At 52.2% G+C, this 19,301-nt stretch overlaps 1 protein-coding gene across 6 annotated transcripts in view; it reads left to right on the top strand.

Annotated features, from left to right (window-relative positions):
- The window catches only part of GMIP (GEM interacting protein), a 29,307-nt gene extending 11,832 nt beyond the window's left edge, over positions 1 to 17,475 (top strand). For 2 of the 6 annotated variants that reach the window (XM_075445927.1, XM_009940844.2), the window contains 20 exons: positions 1,972 to 2,065; positions 2,159 to 2,234; positions 3,220 to 3,283; positions 4,133 to 4,258; positions 5,180 to 5,244; positions 5,706 to 5,816; positions 6,060 to 6,140; positions 6,745 to 6,933; positions 7,052 to 7,189; positions 8,387 to 8,577; positions 9,119 to 9,240; positions 9,915 to 10,001; positions 10,127 to 10,225; positions 10,311 to 10,450; positions 10,743 to 10,931; positions 11,008 to 11,145; positions 11,253 to 11,449; positions 11,986 to 12,280; positions 14,760 to 14,880; positions 15,374 to 17,475. In XM_075445927.1, the coding sequence (XP_075302042.1) occupies positions 1,972 to 2,065; positions 2,159 to 2,234; positions 3,220 to 3,283; positions 4,133 to 4,258; positions 5,180 to 5,244; positions 5,706 to 5,816; positions 6,060 to 6,140; positions 6,745 to 6,933; positions 7,052 to 7,189; positions 8,387 to 8,577; positions 9,119 to 9,240; positions 9,915 to 10,001; positions 10,127 to 10,225; positions 10,311 to 10,450; positions 10,743 to 10,931; positions 11,008 to 11,145; positions 11,253 to 11,449; positions 11,986 to 12,280; positions 14,760 to 14,880; positions 15,374 to 15,870 (3,020 nt within the window). In that variant the 3' untranslated portion in view covers positions 15,871 to 17,475. Of the gene's footprint in view, positions 1 to 1,971; positions 2,066 to 2,158; positions 2,235 to 3,216; positions 3,284 to 4,132; positions 4,259 to 5,179; positions 5,245 to 5,705; positions 5,817 to 6,059; positions 6,141 to 6,744; positions 6,934 to 7,051; positions 7,190 to 8,386; positions 8,578 to 9,118; positions 9,241 to 9,914; positions 10,002 to 10,126; positions 10,226 to 10,310; positions 10,451 to 10,742; positions 10,932 to 11,007; positions 11,146 to 11,252; positions 11,450 to 11,985; positions 12,281 to 12,353; positions 13,709 to 14,759; positions 14,881 to 15,373 lie in introns of those variants that run through there. The other 4 variants (XM_075445926.1, XM_075445928.1, XM_075445929.1 and 1 more) reach the window with 3 other exon arrangements.
- Positions 17,476 to 19,301: the final 1,826 nt, after the last annotated feature.

Below are 19,301 nucleotides of genomic sequence, written 5' to 3'. Positions count from 1 at the left end.
TCCTCATCCTTGCAGCCCTGTGCTGGACTCTCTCCAGTAGCTCCTCATCTTTCTTGAACTGGGGAGCCCAAAAAATGGCACAAAACCCAAGTGTGTCCTCACACACTTTCAGTGTCTCATTCTGCTTTGGAGTAAAAGGTTCAGAAAACTTTTTAAAAACAAGGCCAGTGTAAATATTAATTATCTACTCAAAGGCAAGCAAGCTAGGAGCGTTCCCAGCTCTCTGCGTGGTGCAGGAGGGAACGCAGCGTCCGACCCACGACTGCGAGTGGAAGCGTGGCTTCGGTGTCCCACCCAGCCTTCTTCACAGCTAGGTCTGTTTTCAAGCTGATGGTAGGCTGAGATGGGTTGGATGCTCACAGCTTGGACGCTGTAACTGGACGATTGCCAGAGAGCGCTTTTGTTTGACACCAAATGAGGAGCTCCGTGGAACAAAATCCCTAATATTTCCCCATCTTTCTTCTAATTGCATGTTCTGTCTCCAAATCCTTTCTTTGCATTGTCTGACATGCTCATAGAGTAAAAAAAACCCCGTGTATGCACATGTGCACGCTCACAGTGTCCCTTATTAGGAGCACGGACACGCCAGCGCTGAGCTTTTCGGCACCGTTGTGGCTGGAAGGGTGGAAGATGGCTGGGGTTCAAGCGCCCGGCAGCGGGGTCTTCCCCTGCGCGCTGGGAGTTTCCCAGAGTCTGGGGCTGGCGACGGCGCGATGCTGTTCGCAGGCTGAAGGGCGGGCCAGCTCCTAATCAAAACCTGACTTGGAAAAAATCTGTATTTTTCCAGACTGAGACAAGGCCCGGGAGTAGCTCTGAGACACAAACTGGCTTTTCCACCAAGCATCATCTGAGCAACGTTCGTGAGTACTCGCTGCTCACTAACCCAGCTACCAGTGAAGCAACTCTCGACTTAGGTCGACCACATCCTGTTTCCCAGAACGTCAAAAGGACAAAGAAGAGTGAAGTTTTCTTTTGGTTTTTTTTTGATTTTTTTTTTTTTTTTACCAATTGTGCCCAGTTTCATATTTCAAAACCTTTTTTCCCCTTTTTATTTTTTTTTCCCACAACAACTTTCAGCCTGAGTCAATTTTAGTTTCAGCTCTCTGACGAACGCATGACCGGGCGGAAAGCGAGATGAACACCCTCCATCACCCCACGCCAACCGCGAGCGCTCGCCTCCACCCCGCCACACGCGCGACCGCGGGCAGAAGGTGTTCAGATCCTCGACGCGTGGCGGGAGCGCACGGCCCCTCCGGTGGGGACAAGCCCATTTGCACGCCCAATAATTAGTGCCTGCTGGGGACTGACTAAGACGCAGGATTTCATCATGTAGATTATCACCATAAATAAGCACGTGTAATATTGAGACGCGGTCCCTGCGTGTGAAGCGTTGCGACATGCACACACGTGATGCACAAGGGACGGGCAGCTTCTCGGGTCTGATTGCAAGCCCTAAAGTCAGCGTAGATGTCTCCCCGGACACCTGCAGACTTGTTTTCTGGGGGTTCTGCCCAAGGAACCTCGATGAATTCACCATTCCTAAAGTTTTCTTTCGCATCATTTTCCATCTGAACATGAGGAAGAACTTCTTCCCTCTGAGGGTGACGGAGCCCTGGCCCAGGCTGCCCAGGGAGGTTGTGGAGTCTCCTTCTCTGGAGATATTCCAGCCCCGCCTGGACAAGGTCCTGTGCAGCCTGCTGTAGGTGACCCTGCTTCAGCAGGAGGGTTGGACTAGATGACCCCCAGAGGTCCCTTCCAACCCCAAACATTCTGTGATTCTGTGATCCCATCTCACCCTCGGCCTCACCTCGCTGTGCTTCACCAGGCTGTTGCAGTTTGTCGTGTCCCCATGAAGCTGCGCGGGATGGCAGGGCTCAGCCACGCTCGCCGGCATCCCGAGAAGCCATCCGGTCGATCCCAGGGAGCTTTGGGTCAGACGTTTCAGTGACACGAGTTCTTCTCCAACTCCAGGTCTTGACAGCCAAGAGAGGACACCTGAAAACAGGAAGAGGTACAGTGAGATATTCCGGAGCCTGGATGCCATCGAAATCTCCATTGGGAATGCGTACGTAGAGAAACGGGGCTGGACTGATTTTCTGGGTCTTTGGAACCTCGATTTATTTCATTGTTGGTTGGTTTTTTTTTTTCCATTCTACAGGGCGGTTGATATGTTCATTGGTGACGCTGACAGCACTGACGACACGGACGCGACAACGGAAAGAGAGGTCGTTCCGGTAGGCAAAGAACGAGATCCATTTTATTAAAGACATGATTGATGTCCATTGCCAAAGTGATTTGGCAATGGACATAATTATTCTACGTCATTAAATTCTATGTTATTAAAATTGGTTTTTTGGGTGATGATCTAAAAAAAAGTTACAGCTGTTAGCTGAATAGGCAGAAAAGACCTGTACAACGCTTCGTTGTATTGGCGATGGACATAATTATTCTACGTCATTAAATTCTATGTTATTAAAATTGGTTTTTTGGGTGATGATCTAAAAAAAAAAACAAGTTACAGCTGTCAGCTGAATAGGCAGAAAAGACCTGTACAACGCTTCGTTGTAACAGCGACGAGGTGGCAAGAGAGCAGATCATATTTTGTGGCAATGTTCAGGTATTTACTGTTGGGATTTCTATTTTTCTGAAAAAAACAAGATGTGGAAGTTGCTCGTTTAAGTTCTGCGTGCTAAGAAAAACGCTGGAGAAGACAGCAAACCCAAAATACATTCAAGGGTCATGCATCAAAAATCTCTAAAATTTTGGCCTTCAGAAACAGATGGCCTTCAGAATAGAACATGACATTTTCTCGCTTGCTTTGTGTGAGGCTTTTGGGGATAATCAGCCTCATTTCATGTTTTTCTGTACAAGCAAAGGGGCTAGGAACTTCATTTTTCACTGGCAGCGACTGTCCTCATGTAATCATGTTATTCCATGAGCTAAGCTTAAAAATAAAAACCAAATATTTTGTGATTTGTAGCCCAATAAGAGCTGCCAGCATTCAGCCTTGCAGCTCTTTTCCAGCCTCGATCGTGTCTTTCCGTCTGTGGTAGACTTCTGTGCCAAGCCACCTTCCTGCTGTCAAACCTCCGGCTATTTTAACTGCGCTGGCTTGCAAAATCGGAGCGCAAAACTGGCACTTCAGCTGGCCTTTTTCAAAAAAAAATCCTCCAAATTTCTCATTGCCCTTCACCTTTTTTCTCTTCTTCCCCGCAGCAGCTGAGTGAAAGTTTCTGCAAGAGCAAAACCAGTCCGGAGAGGCAAGTGCTGGCAGACATCACAGGTAACATCGCTCGTTAAAAATGATACGATAAGAGAACTCTTCGTCACCGGGCAGCGGTCCTGGCAGCCTCCCAACGGCACGGAGGAAAAATGCCGGCGTCTCTGCTGGCACCCAGCAAGGATGCCGACGTCTGTTTGAGCTCAGTAGTCCCGCTGCTTCCTCCAGCCCGCAGGCCTTCTCCTGTTTCTCCGTTAACGTCTCGTTAAGGAGCTCCTCGTGAAGCCTTAATTACTAAACACCGAGACTTCTGTTCCCAAAGGTCTGCAGGTTTTGGGCATTGTAAGGATTTACCCAGTGAAACTTGGGATACTCTGACACACCTTGTTGCCCACTGGGAGGGTTCTCACCGGCTCTGTACTTGTCCCTGGCATCATAAAATGCACTATAAAATTGCTTTTTTTTCTTTATATAAAGTCCCTATGAAGGAGGAAAATTCTAAGCTGCTTTCTCACAGATTTCAGCTTGAAATGTGTTTAGATTTGCTCCCTGCAGGGTGGTGGATCTGCCCTAGGTTCTGCCAAGGAACAAAAACCCTTCCTGCAGCTCCTGAGTAACCCATTAGGTCCTTCCCTTTTGGATTTAAAAACAAATTAAATCTAACTATTAATTAAAAGTGAAGGGCAGAGGAATACCTGTGTCTAATTTGCTTGGAACTTGTGTGGTTCCATGGGCAGGACAGCAAGGGACCACGGCAAATTAGATCATAACAACATTGTTCAGCAAAAGGCCTTTTTCATGGCTGTCAGAGTATTTCACAACACCAGCTCCCGAGACCCCAGTTTTGCCGCTCTTGGGGAGCCTCTGCCCATCAGCCGGAGCCGTTCCGAACCCGGGTTTATTCCGTTGCAGCTCCGGAGGCAGACGAAATGCTGATAAAATGCGAAGGCGGCATCGACGCAGCCCTCGATTATGCCAAAATGTGGTGTAAATACGTCAAAGAGCTGCTCAGCTGGATTGAAAAACGTCTGAGCTACGGTGAGTCTGTGCCTGGAACCAGCTGAGAGCCCCTACACTTCTCGATAGCTTTTTTTTTTTTAAAAAATCATAGCCAAGAACAGTTGCAAGCAAGAGTACACCAGTGAGCAACTGGCCAAACGGCAACCCTTCCAGTTGCTTTTGCCTGAAAATAAAGACAAAGAGTCAGAATTTCCTGCCAAGAAAGCCAATGGGATCCTGGGGTGGATCAAGAAGAGTGTGGCCAGCAGGACGAGGGAGGTTCTCCTTCCCCTCTACACTGCCCTGGTGAGGCCTCATCTAGAGTACTGTGTCCAGTTCTGGGCTCCCCAGTTCCAGAAAGATGAGGAGCTACTGGAGAGAGTCCAGTTCTGGGCTCCCCAGTTCCAGAAAGACGAGGAGCTACTGGAGAGAGTCCAGCGGAGGGCTGCGAGGATGGTGAGGGGACTGGAGCATCTCCCCTACGAGGAGAGGTTGAGGGAACTGGGCTTGTTCAGCCTGAAGAAGAGAAGGCTGCGAGGGGACCTTAGAAATGCTTACAAATATCTGAAGGGTGGGTGTCAGGAGGATGGGGCCAAGCTCTTTCCAGTGGTGCCCAGCGACAGGACAAGGGGCAATGGGCACAAACTGAGGCACAGGAAGTTCCGTCTGAACATGAGGAAGAACTTCTTCCCTCTGAGGGTGCCGGAGCCCTGGCCCAGGCTGCCCAGGGAGGCTGTGGAGTCTCCTTCTCTGGAGATATTCAAGACCCGCCTGGACAAGGTCCTGTGCAGCCTGCTGTAGGTGACCCTGCTTCGGCAGGGGGGTTGGACTAGATGACCCACAGAGGTCCCTTCCAACCCCTACTATTCTGTGATTCTGTGACTGCAATCACCTCTGGCTCTGACAAACCTACCTCTGCGGCCGCGAATCCGGCATCTAACCCACTCTGCCCTTTTACAGAGACGGAGTTTGCCAAAGGGATGGTGAAGATAGCAGAATCGGGACGGAACGCCATCTTCCACCAGGTACGGGTCCTCACGATGTCCCTGCTTCACTGCACAGGGTTCCCTTCGAGGAGGAGGATGGGAGTACGATGCAGAGCAAATGGGAGGCTGTCGGCACGTGTGAACTGCTTGTAGAGTCCAGCTTAAATCCTACAGCAAACGTGCCTCCAAAACCATCCCGAAGCCTCTCCGTCTTGGACCAGCTCCTTTTTCCCCTCTGTGGCTTAAAACCTAGAGGGATTGTTTGGAAAATTAGTCGAAGGGATGAACAGGCAAGGAGTCAGCACAGTACTGCCCAGCAGAAAGCTTTTCTCCTTCCAGCATCCTGCTGGGCTGTCCGAAATAACCCCACCTCGTTTAACCAGCGTCGACGCTCTCGCCTTTCTGTAACAGATCTTGGTCATCGCTACCAAAAGCTCCTAAATTTAGGAAAGCTGGAGTGATTATCCATCAGCTGACATTTGCTTTTTGTGTTTCTGCAGTCCAACATGCCTCTTGGGGCACTCTATACAATGGTCCTGGAGCATGACATAAAGGTTGGAAATTCAGCTAACGAGACCACAGGATTGCTCCAGCAGAAGGAATTCTACCAGGTACCTCTCCGGGGACAGGACAGCTTTGCTGAAAGATGAGGTGGGAGCGTCGCAGAGACCTAATGAAGTGATTTATCCTGGTCTGAGGGGGAGGACGGGAAGAGAGAAGGCAACGCACGCCAAGTTTAAGGGGAAAAGAGGCATCTTGCAAAGCTTGCTTTCTAATGCCATGCCCTCATCTGTCAGATACTTTGTCCCGCCTCATGAGGAACTGTTGCCGTCCTGACTGTCATTTCTCTGCAGCCTCTGTCAGCCAAGAAGAATGAAATTGAGAAATGGAGGAAAGAATTCAAAGACCAGTGGACAAAGGAGCAAAAGAGAATGGTAAGAGGCCGACAGATGGGGCTGACCTTTCTGCCAGCCACGGCTCAAAACTCTGAAAACCAACGTTTATGAACAAGCAGTAACTAAATAACACAATATGCATACTGCTATTGAATAAAAGCGCTTTTCTAAAGTGCTGGTGCCATCCTGCCCGTGCTACCTGCTAGATCCCACCACCTCCTGCCGACCGCAGAGGCTGGCAGCGCGGGGATGCCGCGCGGGTCGGCACACGCTGGCAGGAGGCTGTCTGCAGCAGAGAGGGATCCCCTGCAGAGGCAGGGTCTGTGCCTGCGACCCAGCTGCACGCGCTCTGCCAGCACTTCAGCAGCAGCCCTTTTATCCAGGGCTTCCTGCTGGGGAGGAAGATGCTCCTGGGCACCTTGCAGAACGTGATCCGGGTTCTCTACTCAGCTGCAGAGGAAACCCAGGGGCTCCCTTAGAGCTCCTGAACTTTGGGAGGAGCGGGACAAAGAGTACCAAAGCCCACTTGAATGAGAAGACCCATTTGAACCAAGAGACAGGCGCTGTCCTGATAAGCAGAGTACTGCTTGTTCATCCCACTGCCTCACCGGGCTTCCTCAACCTGTTCCTTTTCCTATCGAAGAACGAATCCTTGTCCTCCCTGCGCAAGTCCCGCCTGCAGTACATACAGCGCTGCGAGGAGCTGGAGAAAGCAAAGAACCTGAGTGCCAAGGCGGAGGACGAATACCAGAGCGTGGCCACCACCAACCCCGGCAGCGCCAGCAAGCAGCTGGAGAAGCGACGCCGTTCTTGCGAGGAGGCACAAGCCAAGGTGATGAGTTCAGAAGAAGCTGCTGGTGTTCGCAGCCGGCCCGTGCGTCACGTTACGGCATCTTCCCACCCGTCCCAGTGACCTTGTCCTCCTTTGCTCCATGTCTGGTCACGCGCAGGTTCAGGAAACGGAAGCTTTGTACAAGATGTGCATCAGCGACGCCAACTTTCGGCGACAAGAACTGGAGAAAGTACGAGCACGGATCGTCTCCCACATTCGGAAACTCATTTACCAAGGGGACGAGGTGCTGACGTGGGTATGTGTAGTCTTTAATTTCTCCTCTAATCCTCGTTTCAGGGAATCTGCTGTTTGGCATAAGACCTCCAGGCTCTTCACCGTTTCGCTGTCGAGCCTGTAACTGGGAATTCTCAAACAGGTGAAATTAGAGGAGTACTCCAGACATTGCTTTGCTACCAATGATTCCCAGATCTATCAGCCTGTTTTCAATTACCGCTGCTTTGAGGACAGAGATATCCACAAAAAAATTCTAGGGGGGGAAATATCCTCGAACAAGAAACAGTGACATATAATACAAGTGCAAGGTCCTGCATCTGGGTCGGGGCAACCCCTGCTATCAATACAGGCTGGGGGTTGAAGGGATTGAGAGCAGCCCTGCCGAGAAGGACTTGGGGATACTGGTGGATGAAAAGCTGAACATGAGTCACCAATGTGCACTTGCAGCTCAGAAAGCCAGCCATATCCTGGGCTGTATCAAGAGAAGCATGGCCAGCAGGTCGAGGGAGGTGATTGTGCCCCTCTACTCTGCTCTGGTGAGACCCCACATGGAGTCCTGCATCCAGCTCTGGAGCCCTCAGCACAGGAAAGACATGGACCTGTTGGAGTGGGTCCAGAGGAGGGCCACAAAGATGATCCAAGGGCTGGAGCACCTCTCCTGTGAGGAAAGACCTGAGAGAGCTGGGGCTGTTCAGCCTGGAGAAGAGAAGGCTGCGGGGAGACCTTATTGTGGCCCTTCAGTACCTGAAAGGGACCTATAGGAAAGATGGGGACAATCTTTTCATCAGGGCTTGTTGTGACAGGACAAGGAGTAATGTCTTTAAACTAAGGGAGGGAAGATTTAGACTAGATACAAGGAAGAAATTTTTTGCCATTAGGGTGGTGAAACACTGGAACAGGTTGCCCAGAGAGGCAGTGGAGGCCCCATCCCTGGAAACATTCAAGGCCAGGTTGGATGGGGCTCTGAGCAACCTGGTCTGGTTGAAGATGTCCCTGCTCACTGCAGGGGGGTTGGGCTAGATGACCTCTAAAGGTCCCTTCCAACCCAAAGCATTCTATGATTCTATGACCTGTTAAGTAGAACTATCAACAAATAGAAGTGCAGGCAACTGAGTTTAAGTTATACAAAACAAGACTGGTGAACGACTGAGAGCCAAGGGGGGAAAAAGCACCTGGACTTTGGCTAGCAATGATTATTTTCTTTTTCCTTCCCTGTCAGGTCACTTTAAGGATGTTTAAGCAGCGGCAGACTCAGTCAGAACAGATTCCAGTGGGATACCAGTACCTGGCCGAGGTCTGCAAGCCATACAAAGCGGGCGAGAAATACCTGGAGTTCATTCAGGCTCTGCAGAAGAAAGACATCCAGATGGAAGTGTTTGAATTCGAGCCATTCGCTTCCGGAGGGCAGAGGTAAAATAAAGAAGAAAAAGTGGAAAATCTACATCCTCTTGATGTAGACCTGACCTAGCTGAAAGGTCAGAAATGTGCATTGCACACACCAAAAAAAGATGTTTAAAAGGCACCTACCAAGTCACTAGCAACGCTGGAGCATCGCATTGGCTAATTACAGAAAAGCCCAGGTGTCGGGGTCTACAGGTCCCCAACGACGCGCTCAGTCCTTCCGCTGAGGGCAGCAGCAAAGGCAGGGCAGCAGGTCTCCTCTTCCCCTCGGTGATTTCTATCATTGGACAAAGATTTGGATCGCTCCTTTCGCACACGGGTGCCGATTTCTAAATTTTTCCTGCGGATAGAAAAGGTGAAATTATGTTGAACAAGCTTGTTTTCCTAGTTTTGTCCAAGCGTTTGTTGAAAACACTCCTTGAAAACCCAGCTTACACCTGAAAGCTGCCCGAAACAGATGCTTGGTCTCAGCTACCCGCAAGGCACCTCTGTGAGGCAACACTGTCTGTTCTTCTTCACTGCTGGAAAATTGTTTGCAATCCCTCCCCAGGTCCCCTCCCAGCAGCAGAAAGAAGATAGCGTTGCATTACAGCGGACCCTCTTCCGCAGCAAAGGACGTGAGCACTCCAGAAGATCCACCCAGAAAGCAGTTCTCCGCAAACGGTGAACAGAGTAGGTTGGATCTACTAGAGACGACCCACTTTTCCCTCGAGTCACTGCAGTTTAATCACAGAATCACAGCATGGTTGGGGTTGGAAGGGACCTCTGTGGGTCATCTAGTCCAACCCCCTGCCAAAGCAGGGTCACCCAGAGCAGGCTGCAGATGACCTTGTCCAGGTGGGTCTGGAATATCTCCAGAGAAGGAGACTCCACAGCCTCCCTGGGCAGCCTGGGCCAGGGCTCCGTCACCCTCAGAGGGAAGAAGTTCTTCCTCATGTTCAGCTGGAGCTTCCTCTGCTCCACTTTGTGCCCGTTGCCCCTTGTCCTGTCACTGGGCACCACTGAAAAGAGTTTGGCCACATCCTCCTGACCCCCACCCTGCAGATATTGATCGGCATTTCTAAGGTCCCCTCACAGCCTTCTCTTCTCCAGGCTGAACAAGCCCAGCTCCCTCAGCCTCTCCTCCTAGCAGAGATGTTCCTGTCCCCTCACCATTGGATTAGTAGCCAAAGAGGTGGCAGAGGTTCTCAGATTCTTAGGACAGCACTTACAGCTTTGCTCAGACTGGGAGAAAATATCAACAAGTATTGACAACTTGTTGTGGGAGCTTGGTTTGGACTTCAACCCCGTGCTGAAGTACCCCAAGAGCGCTCGGGATGGTCTGTTACCGTATCCACCTTCCGCAGGTGCGAACAAATCCCTCTGCAGTGACACAGAAAGCCTCGGCGGGAGTTGTGAATCCCGGTCCCTGGACTCTCCCAATTCTAGCCCAGGTGAGAGCCGCAGAAATTCTTGCCTGATGTTGCCCAGAAGCCTAAAATGGGAACGAAGTCTCCACTGATGCGCTTTGTGCGTCACGAGGACGAGAGCAGCTGTTTAGGTTTTCTGTCTTCTCAAGGAAACTCTAATAGGAAATTGTTGAAAGCTCCATCCACCGGCACCATGTCCTCCTCAGACGACTTTGAAGAGAGAGATTCCTTGCAAACTTTCGAAAACGGTGAGCCACGCACACATTGGACTCGCTAGGTGGAAACCATGCTTACGTGTCGGTTCCTCTTCACGCTTTCATGCTCTTTCCGCAGAAAACGGTGCATCTCCACAGCAGTTCAAGAACATCCTCCTCTCCAGCGCCGCGCAGACCCACCGGCTCAGGAAGCTGCGGGGGCCGTCCAAGTGCAGGGAGTGTGACACCTTCATGGTCAGCGGCTTCGAGTGTGAGGAGGTGAGGGCTAGAAGATGGCGTTGTGGATGCCTTGTGTAGGAGCCTGGAGTGACCATCGTCTCGCCGAAGGTTTGCGGGAACGAGGGGCTCCTCTGCAAAGCTGTTTTCCCCCTCTGCATTACACAAAGCGTGTTTGTCCATCCTCCAGTGAGCCATCAGCTGCCGCTTGGCTGAAACAACCCTTGGTGGGACTTTGGTGGTTGACAGAATGGGAGAAGTCCTCCAAGCTCAGCCACTGCCGCAGTGCTGGACCACAACCAGCCCATAACTTGTGTCGGTTTTGCCGTTTCAGTGCTGCCTGGCCTGCCACAAGAAGTGTCTCGAGAACCTGCTCATCACCTGCGGCCACAAGAAGCTGCCCAACCGAGTACCTCTTTTTGGCATTGACTTCACGCAGGTTCCTCGAGATTTCCCAGAAGAAGTTCCCTTCATAGTTGTGAAATGCACCTCAGAAATAGAAGCCCGTGCCCTCGGGGTGCAGGTCAGCAGTCAGTTATTCTTGCTTTGGTCTTCTCTGTCTCCAAAACTCCTGACCTCTCCCCTTCTGAACCACGCAGGGGATCTATCGGATCAGTGGATCCAAAGCTCGGGTGGAAAAGCTGTGCCAGGCGTTCGAGAACGGACGGAGCCTGGTGGAGCTCTCCGAGCATTCCCCCCACGACATCACCGGGGTCCTCAAGCATTTCCTGAAGGAAGTGGGTACCAGATCCCTGCCGGGAGGGCAGGTCTCAGCAGACCCCATTCGTCAGAGCCAGACCAGCAGGATGAAGTAACACGCTGTTTTCCTCCCCTCTCGCTGCAGCTTTCGGCACCGGTGCTGCTGTCCCAGCTCTATAACGATCTCATCGCACTTGCCAAAGATCTGCAAAAACTTGGGGAAGAAAAATTGGACTGCGGGGGCCTCGCTTCCGATCCCATCCAGAGCATGAAGGACTTGCTGAGAAAATTGCCTGGAAGCAACTACAACACTCTGCGGCACCTTGTTGGGCACTTGTACAGGTGAGGAGCATGTTGGTTGTCATGCTGGGTAGCGTCGGGTCCAACCACAGGAGATCCCCGTTGAGACCTCGCTGCCAGAGGAGCGGCTAGCGTACGGGAAGAGCGTCTGGGCTTCCTTGACCTGGGAGAGCCAAGCAGGCAGTTGAGGAGGGTAAAAATATTCACTCATGGAAAGGACCGTCTTGCAGCAGTTAGGAGAAAGTCTTAATGACCAAGAAGGACCAGAAGGTCCTCACTGATAAACGCAGAGCAAGAGGTCAAGGAACAACACGAATCGAGGCCTCTTTCACCCAGCTCTGAACACAGGTCACGAGAAACAGCCGCTCGCGTTAGGGCTGCGCCAGCCAGACAGATCCAGGCAACTTGTGAGGTTTTTCTCCGGAGTTTCCCTGCGCAGACCAGAGCTCTGCTCCCCATGAAAGATGGGGTTTGTCCCTCTGCTAGGAAACGGGGGTTTTGGTGCGTTCCATCTGTGTACTCAGTGCATTCGGGTTGAGAGCTGGGAAGCCCCTAACGGTCCTGTTTCCCTTCCCCAGGGTGGCAGAAAAATACGAAGAGAACAAGATGTCCCCAAACAACCTGGGCATAGTATTTGGGCCAACTCTGATCCGGCCAGGCTCAGGGAACGATGTCTCAATGTCATGCCTTGTTGACTCTGGGTATCAAGCCCAGATTGTGGAGTTTCTCATTCAGAACTACGAAAGGGTGTTTGGGATGGATGACCTGCCTTCATCCTTATCCCTTGGATGTGAAAATCCTTCGCAAGAAGCATCGACAGAAAAGGAGGAAGGACCCGAGAGCCCAAACACAATCCAGAATATAACGCTAGAGGTAGAGCTCCCAGACGCTGAGCTGGGCTTACTGACCCTGCTGTAGAGACAGGAAGGTGGACTAGCGATTAAAGAACTTTTTTTTCACAGATAACAAAACCGTTTCCTATCTGAGGGTTATTCCGAGAGGAAGGAGCAGAGAGCCTGTTGCACGTGGAGTGGGAGAAACAGAGAAAAATCATAAGCTACAGCTCACTCAGCAGCTTCTCAGACCAATCTGAATGGGGTTTTGCTCTGTGTTTTAGATCCCAGCCATTCCGGGAAATCGTGGGGTTCTCCATGCTAAGTTTCTCGGGACGCTGTTGTTTCTCTCCATAAACAGCTCCGCAGCTCTGGAATCAGCTACGGGCGTTTGAGAGCCAGCAGATGCCCTGGCACAGCCCTGCAGGGCTCTGCTGCATCCCCAGCAGCGGCCACGGACCCCGTTTTTTCTACCCCCTGCTACTGAGTGTTCTGTGTTCTTCCCCAGCTTCACGGCTCTTTCCTCACAATATTTCATGGCACTCAAAAAACACAAATAGCCGTAGCATCCCTGAGCTGGGACGCGGCGGTTTTTCCCCTTTTCACAGTTGTTTGATGAGCGAGAAAGAGAAACGACGGTCCTAAATTCAAGCCAAAGGGAGCGAGACGTGGGCTTGGGGATTCTCTGCCTCCTGCTTTTGGGTTATGGGTGCTCACGTGCAGGGCTGTGTGTCTCCGGTGACCACACGGCTGACACACAGCAACGCTGCTTTCTCTACAGGCCCAGTTCACTGAGGAAGCAGAAATTAGAATAACCGTGATCACAGTTGAAATCAAATCACCAGGGTGGGCACAACTCACTTCCTGCGTGCAGAAATCCTGCAGGGTTAATCAACCTTCGCAGAGAGCCCTTTGAGACACACACCCCTACGGCCTTTGGCTCTTTCCAAAGCCGTTTTTACCTACTCCTGCAGCACGACCCAATTCCACGGACCGTGGGGCAAACCTTGGAGAAGGGGAGTTGCTTCTAAGGGCACTCTCATTTTGCCATGAATAAAAGCGACCACCAGAGCCCCCGGCCAGGTGGGCCTGATCCTCGTGCAGACTCGCACTGGTTCCGTACCAGCTACGGCCCCCAGGCACTCCCGTGTCCTTCGCTCATCCTCCTACTTGCGTTTGATGATAATTACTGTGCTGGTTTCTGACGTTTCCCCTTTTGGTACTGACATGGGGGTACTTCAGCTTCCCATGGGACATGGGAATGGATCTCGGGACACTTCTGCTCCGCAGAAAGCAGCGGCTGCTTTCCGGGGCGAGTTTTGTCGCAGTTGCGGCGTGGATGCTGGAGCTGGCAGGTCCCAAACCATAATTTTCTCTTATGGCCCTGCCCTGTGACCTTCTGCAAGCTGCCTCCCTATTTCCCCCCCAGCTCCCTCCCTACTCCCCCCAAGCTCCCTCCCTATTTCCCCCCAAGCTCCCTCCCTATTTCCCCCCAGCTCCCTCCCTACTCCCCCCAAGCTCCCTCCCTACTCCCCCCCAAGCTCCCTCCCTACTCCCCCCCAAGCTCCCTCCCTACTCCCCCCCAAGCTCCCTCCCTACTCCCCCCCAAGCTCCCTCCCTACTCCCCCCCAAGCTCCCTCCCTACTCCCCCCCAGCTCCCTCCCTACTCCCCCCCAGCTCCCTCCCTACTCCCCCCCAGCTCCCTCCCTCTTCCCCCCCAGCTCCCTCCCTACTCCCCCCCAGCTCCCTCCCTACTCCCCCCCAGCTCCCTCCCTACTCCCCCCCAGCTCCCTCCCTACTCCCCCCCAGCTCCCTCCCTACTCCCCCCCAGCTCCCTCCCTACTTCCCCCCAGCTCCCTCCCTATTTCCCCCCAAGCTCCCTCCCTATTTCCCCCCAAGCTCCCTCCCTACTCCCCCCCAAGCTCCCTCCCTACTCCCCCCCAAGCTCCCTCCCTACTCCCCCCAAGCTCCCTCCCTACTCCCCCCAAGCTCCCTCCCTACTCCCCCCAAGCTCCCTCCCTACTCCCCCCCAAGCTCCCTCCCTATTTCCCCCCAAGCTCCCTCCCTATTTCCCCCCAAGCTCCCTCCCTATTTCCCCCCAAGCTCCCTCCCTATTTCCCCCCAAGCTCCCTCCCTATTTCCCCCCAAGCTCCCTCCCTACTCCCCCCTAAGCTCCCTCCCTATTTCCCCCCAAGCTCCCTCCCTATTTCCCCCCAAGCTCCCTCCCTATTTCCCCCCAAGCTCCCTCCCTATTTCCCCCCAAGCTCCCTCCCTATTTCCCCCCAAGCTCCCTCCCTATTTCCCCCCAAGCTCCCTCCCTATTTCCCCCCAAGCTCCCTCCCTATTTCCCCCCAAGCTCCCTCCCTCTTCCCCCCAGCATCAGAGAATCTAAGAGAAATCAAGGCATTTTCAGCTCGAGTGGTCGCCTCCTCTAACGGCATTTGGGGTGAAGCGGGAGCTGGCAGTATCTTCATCTCAAATAAGAGTCCTGTGTAAACACTCATGGCTTTTTCCAACAGAATTTCTCCTCGGAGCGAGGTTCAAACGCGGACTGTGCCTCTGATAACCCATCTCCCACGGAAGCCATCAATGAGCTGACTCTGGAAGGAGCCCACAGCCCGCTAAGCGCGGATGCCTTAGGTACCCCAAGTGGGGATCGCCATGCTGTTGGCAGGCTGTCTCCTACCACCTTCGCTGGTTTTCACGCTTCCTGCCTGCCTCCGCGTTACTCGGCGGAGAAAGCGTAGCCGGGCGCTCTCCGGCCTCGCTGCTTGCTCTTTGTGCAGCCGCCACGTCGCTTGCGCGAAGGCACGAGCACGTTTTCCCCGAGAAGGGCTTTCCCCCGCTGCTGCCTCGGCTCTCGAGCCCACAGCCACCTGATGGCATTCCTGGCTTTAACACACCGAGGAGAGCTTTAAGAATATAAGCCTGGTTGATGTCTTATAGCCATTTTGAACGCACACCTTGTGATTGCTCCTGATTAACGAAGCTGTTAGAGGGCGGCGTTTTAGCCTGTTAATGCAGAAGGGTTTTCATCATCCTTTCTAACAGGGAAAGGAGTGATCAGCCAAAATTGTTTGTCCTGGTAACCTCATCTCGCTGCTCTAAAATAACTGTCTGATCTTTTCTTCAGAGGTGAATACAAGTGTTGGCTCTGAGCTGGAGAACCCGGACGACTCCGTGCAGGAAAGGACAGACAGTGACTCGGACACGGTCCTCGGGACCCAGCCCAGGTGCCATTTCAGCCGACAGCCTGTAAAATACATTCGGACGCAAGCAAAAACGAAACCAGTCATTCCCAAGTCTCCCAATTTGCCCTTGAGGGCTACCACACTAGCCAACGTGGCTACGGAGCCCGACGCAGAAGGCCACCCTACCGACAGCAGCTCCACGACAAAGGACCTCCTGGAGGAGAGCAGCAGGAGCAGGAACAGCTCGACCGATGCCAGCGCACCCAAGCAGCGCTCAGGAGGGAGACAGCAGCTCAAACATTTTGAGATCACGCAAGAAACTGCCAGGATTGTCTCAAAGTTTAAAGCCAATGACGCTTTTGCATCCCCTGAGCCTTCTCTGGAGCGCGCAGGGTCTACTGAGAAAGCAGAGGACCTCAGCACTGGAACATACCTCTAGGAAAAACCCCAAGGGTAACAGATAGTGGCCATGGAAGGGGAGAGGGGACTGAAATTGCACTCTGCTGAGCAGAGGAACGGCGACGGGGTGAGAATATTTGTATTCACCATGGAGGCTGGAGAAAAGGCACCTGCTGTGAACTACCTGGCCGGCTTTGAGCTAACCCAGGATTTGCTCGGTAAGAAGCAAACCACGTGGCTCTGGAACATGCCCTGCTTAGCGTGAAGGACAATACGAGAAGTAGAAGGAACACAGATTACTTGGCTAGGAAGATCTAGCCAGGAAGGAGGCACCTGAAGCATAGGATATTGGACGGAAAACGTTCCCAAATGGCCATTTTCTGGCAGCTGCAACAAGCACCGATTTTTATCATTTTTATTTCACAGCATTTTTGAGCTTAACTCAGTGTAACAGAATAGGGCACGCAGGCAAAGCCCTGTACTCTGGATCTCTCCGCTTCCACTGCTGGAGCTTCAGCTTGCCAGTTAGCACAAAGCCGCTCTGCAAAAGGAAAAGCCACCGCCATACTCCGAGCCAGACACTGTTTCTCCAAAACGTTCGTTCTCTCTCCCTCAGAGCACGTTGAGCATCCGCAATACTTCCATGGGAAGCTGGCGAAGCCCCGAACCCCCAGCAGAGCGGAAGATTTCTGGGGTTGCTCTGACTTGCTGGGTCTCCATCTCACCTGTGGGTTACCCCAACGAACCTTTCCACCTCCCTGCAGCGGATTTTCTGGCCACCAGATTTTAAGAGGAGGCCAGGCAGACTTCTGTCCTGTAGTGCCATCTCATGCCACGTGCACGGGGAAGACAGGCTCCCTATACGCTCACCCCCGGGGACAGCTTTGCATTATAAGATGCGGAGGGTGACAGATTTCCTTGGTGCTGGGCCGTGTACGCAGCGTGGAATTCGGACCACAACGTACAAATTCCTGCACTAGGGCAGACTTCAGGGGTTGCCATCCGCTGCAGGGACAAAGGGTGGGTGTCAGGAGGATGGGGCCAAGCTCTTTTCAGTGGTGCCCAGTGACAGGACAAGGGGCAACGGGCACAAACTGGAGCAGAGGAAGCTCCAGCTGAACCCGAGGAAGAACTTCTTCCCTCTGAGGGTGATGGAGCCCTGGCCCAGGCTGCCCGGGGAGGCTGTGGAGTCTCCTTCTCTGGAGATATTCAAGACCCGCCTGGACGGGGTCCTGTGCAGCCTGCTCTGGGTGACCCTGCTTGGGCAGGGGGGTTGGACTAGATGACCCACAGAGGTCCCTTCCAACCCCTACTATTCTGTGATTCTGTGAGACACCACAGCTCAGTGCTAAAGGAAAACCTTACGCCTTCCCTGACCAGCTCAAGGTGTTCAGCAATCTATTTTAGAAACTCCTTTCGTCTCGTCCACAGGCCATATTGCGACCCGAGGCTGTAAAAGAAAAGCGATCCAGGTCCTGTTTCTGAACAAGGCTGCAAAGGAAATGCTGGGGAGCGATTCTCAGTATTTGTACAGTTCAGGCTAAAGAGAGCTGGCATCTCTGGAGCGATGTGTTTTTGTTAATACAGCGCTTTGAGTTCTTGAATACTAAATGATCTCTTACCGTAAGAATTTCTGTAATAAATTACCGGGTGCTTTATTATAAGCTTATCCTGTGTTTGCTAAACGAGAATAGGGAAGCCTTAAGTAAACACTTCTGGGACTATTATTAACAGTGCCAAATGCACCGAAGCCTCCACAAAACAAAGGTAACGCCTGCCCGCAAGAATTTGTAATTTGAGGAACCAGCAGAGCTAGAATAACATCCCTGGTACAACCCCGTGCCTGCTGCATACTTCAATCCTTCAACAGGAGATTTATTCGACGCAGGAGAAATCTTAGGGGCTTGTACGGGGCAGCTCCTGGCCTCTGCTTTTCCTTCCAGCAATCCAACACATACAAAACCTCTATGAGAGAAAATGGCCTTGCTCTTACCTTGTAACTCCTCGTTACTCGCTGCTTTCCACGGAGCCGGTAACTCGTTGTGGGCAGGAGCTGCCCATGGACGCTTCCAGCCCAAGCTGCGCGGCTGCCAGGTCCCGCTCGCGCGGGGAGAGCTCGGATGCGGCGTCCAAAGCATCTCCCCTCCTGCTCGGGGTGGGGATTTTCCATCACCCAGCCGCAGCCGACACGGTTCGGCTCGGAAACAGAGATGCTGGATTTCAGAAGAAACTTGGCAAGGAGGGAAGCGTCGTTTCCCTCCAGTCCTCCCACCTCCTCGCTCTTTACTTCGAAGGAACGGGCTCAGCTGTGTTTACACGCAGCAAGGGATGGGCAACAGTCCCATGAAGCACTAGCAAGGAGCAGCCCCATTTCCCCATTCCAGGCAAAAAAAAAAAAGCTTGTTTTTACCTTACGCAAGCAGCTGCCTGACCCTCCAGCTCGGAGCTACAGCACAGAGGATGGCAGCATTGCCTGCGTAATGGATATATAAAACCACAGCAACCCTCCCAAGGAAGCTTTTATCAGCCAGGCAACCAATAAACCCATTTCTTACTTCAAGTTTTTTTTTTTTTTAAATAGCCAATGTGAATTCAGAGCACAAATCTCAGCTGCTGAGCTTTAGTCATTAAGCAAATTAAAGCCCCAGGTCTCCACAAATGAGGGTATCAGCTGGGCTGCGTGCCCCGGACTCTGGACTGAATTGGGGAAATTCAAGCACCTCATAGCTTCAGGCAGGGACCAAGAGATTCCTTTTTCTTGGAGGAGGCAATCAGAGTCTGTCATTTGCTAATCACCGACTGTTTAATTGTGACCAGGCTAGGGACAAATTTTACCCCAATTTGCCTGCCCTCAGAAGAAGGAGCTCTTTAGTTTACCTCTCTCCTCCTAAAAAAAAAAATGAAAGCAAATAGGCCTGCAGCTACCCGGAGTCTGAAGGGGAAAACGTCCCGGGTTTTTCCAGCGGAGGCTGCTGAGGAATTACCTCTGCGATGCTCTCCCAAAGCAAGGCAGAGCAGGGCAAAAGGCTTCTTTTTCAAGGAGACTGAGGCTTTGGTCCAGTTCTTGATCCCCTCCTTCTCTTTTTCTTTTTGTATTTCCTCCACATTTTAACCTTTGTCCCACGCTGTGTTGTTATCTAATTGGAGAAGCTAAAAGGTGACTAAAACACACCTGCCAGCTATTTCTCAGAATTATCCCCAGAAGGAAAGTCTTTGCAGAAAAAAAAAGACAGTTCTGGAGGGAGGCTTCACCCACAGGTGCTGCCTGTTGAGCCATCAGCACTGCTTGGTGCCTCACCTTTGAAGCAGCATCCCAGAATATAAAGACAGGGTTGAGTGGCCTGCTTGCTGTTAGAGGCTTTGATGGGAGAACATGGGAGTTTGGTGGGGTTTATTACTGGTTTCCCTGTTTTTAAGGAGCTTTTATGCTCTGCAGAATCTCTCCTGGAAGGGTAAGAAGTATTCATTTTA

This window comes from Opisthocomus hoazin, chromosome 35, assembly GCF_030867145.1.
Source record: "Opisthocomus hoazin isolate bOpiHoa1 chromosome 35, bOpiHoa1.hap1, whole genome shotgun sequence".
Classification (NCBI taxonomy): Eukaryota; Metazoa; Chordata; class Aves; order Opisthocomiformes; family Opisthocomidae; genus Opisthocomus; species Opisthocomus hoazin.
This window is presented reverse-complemented; position numbering and strand designations above follow the sequence as displayed.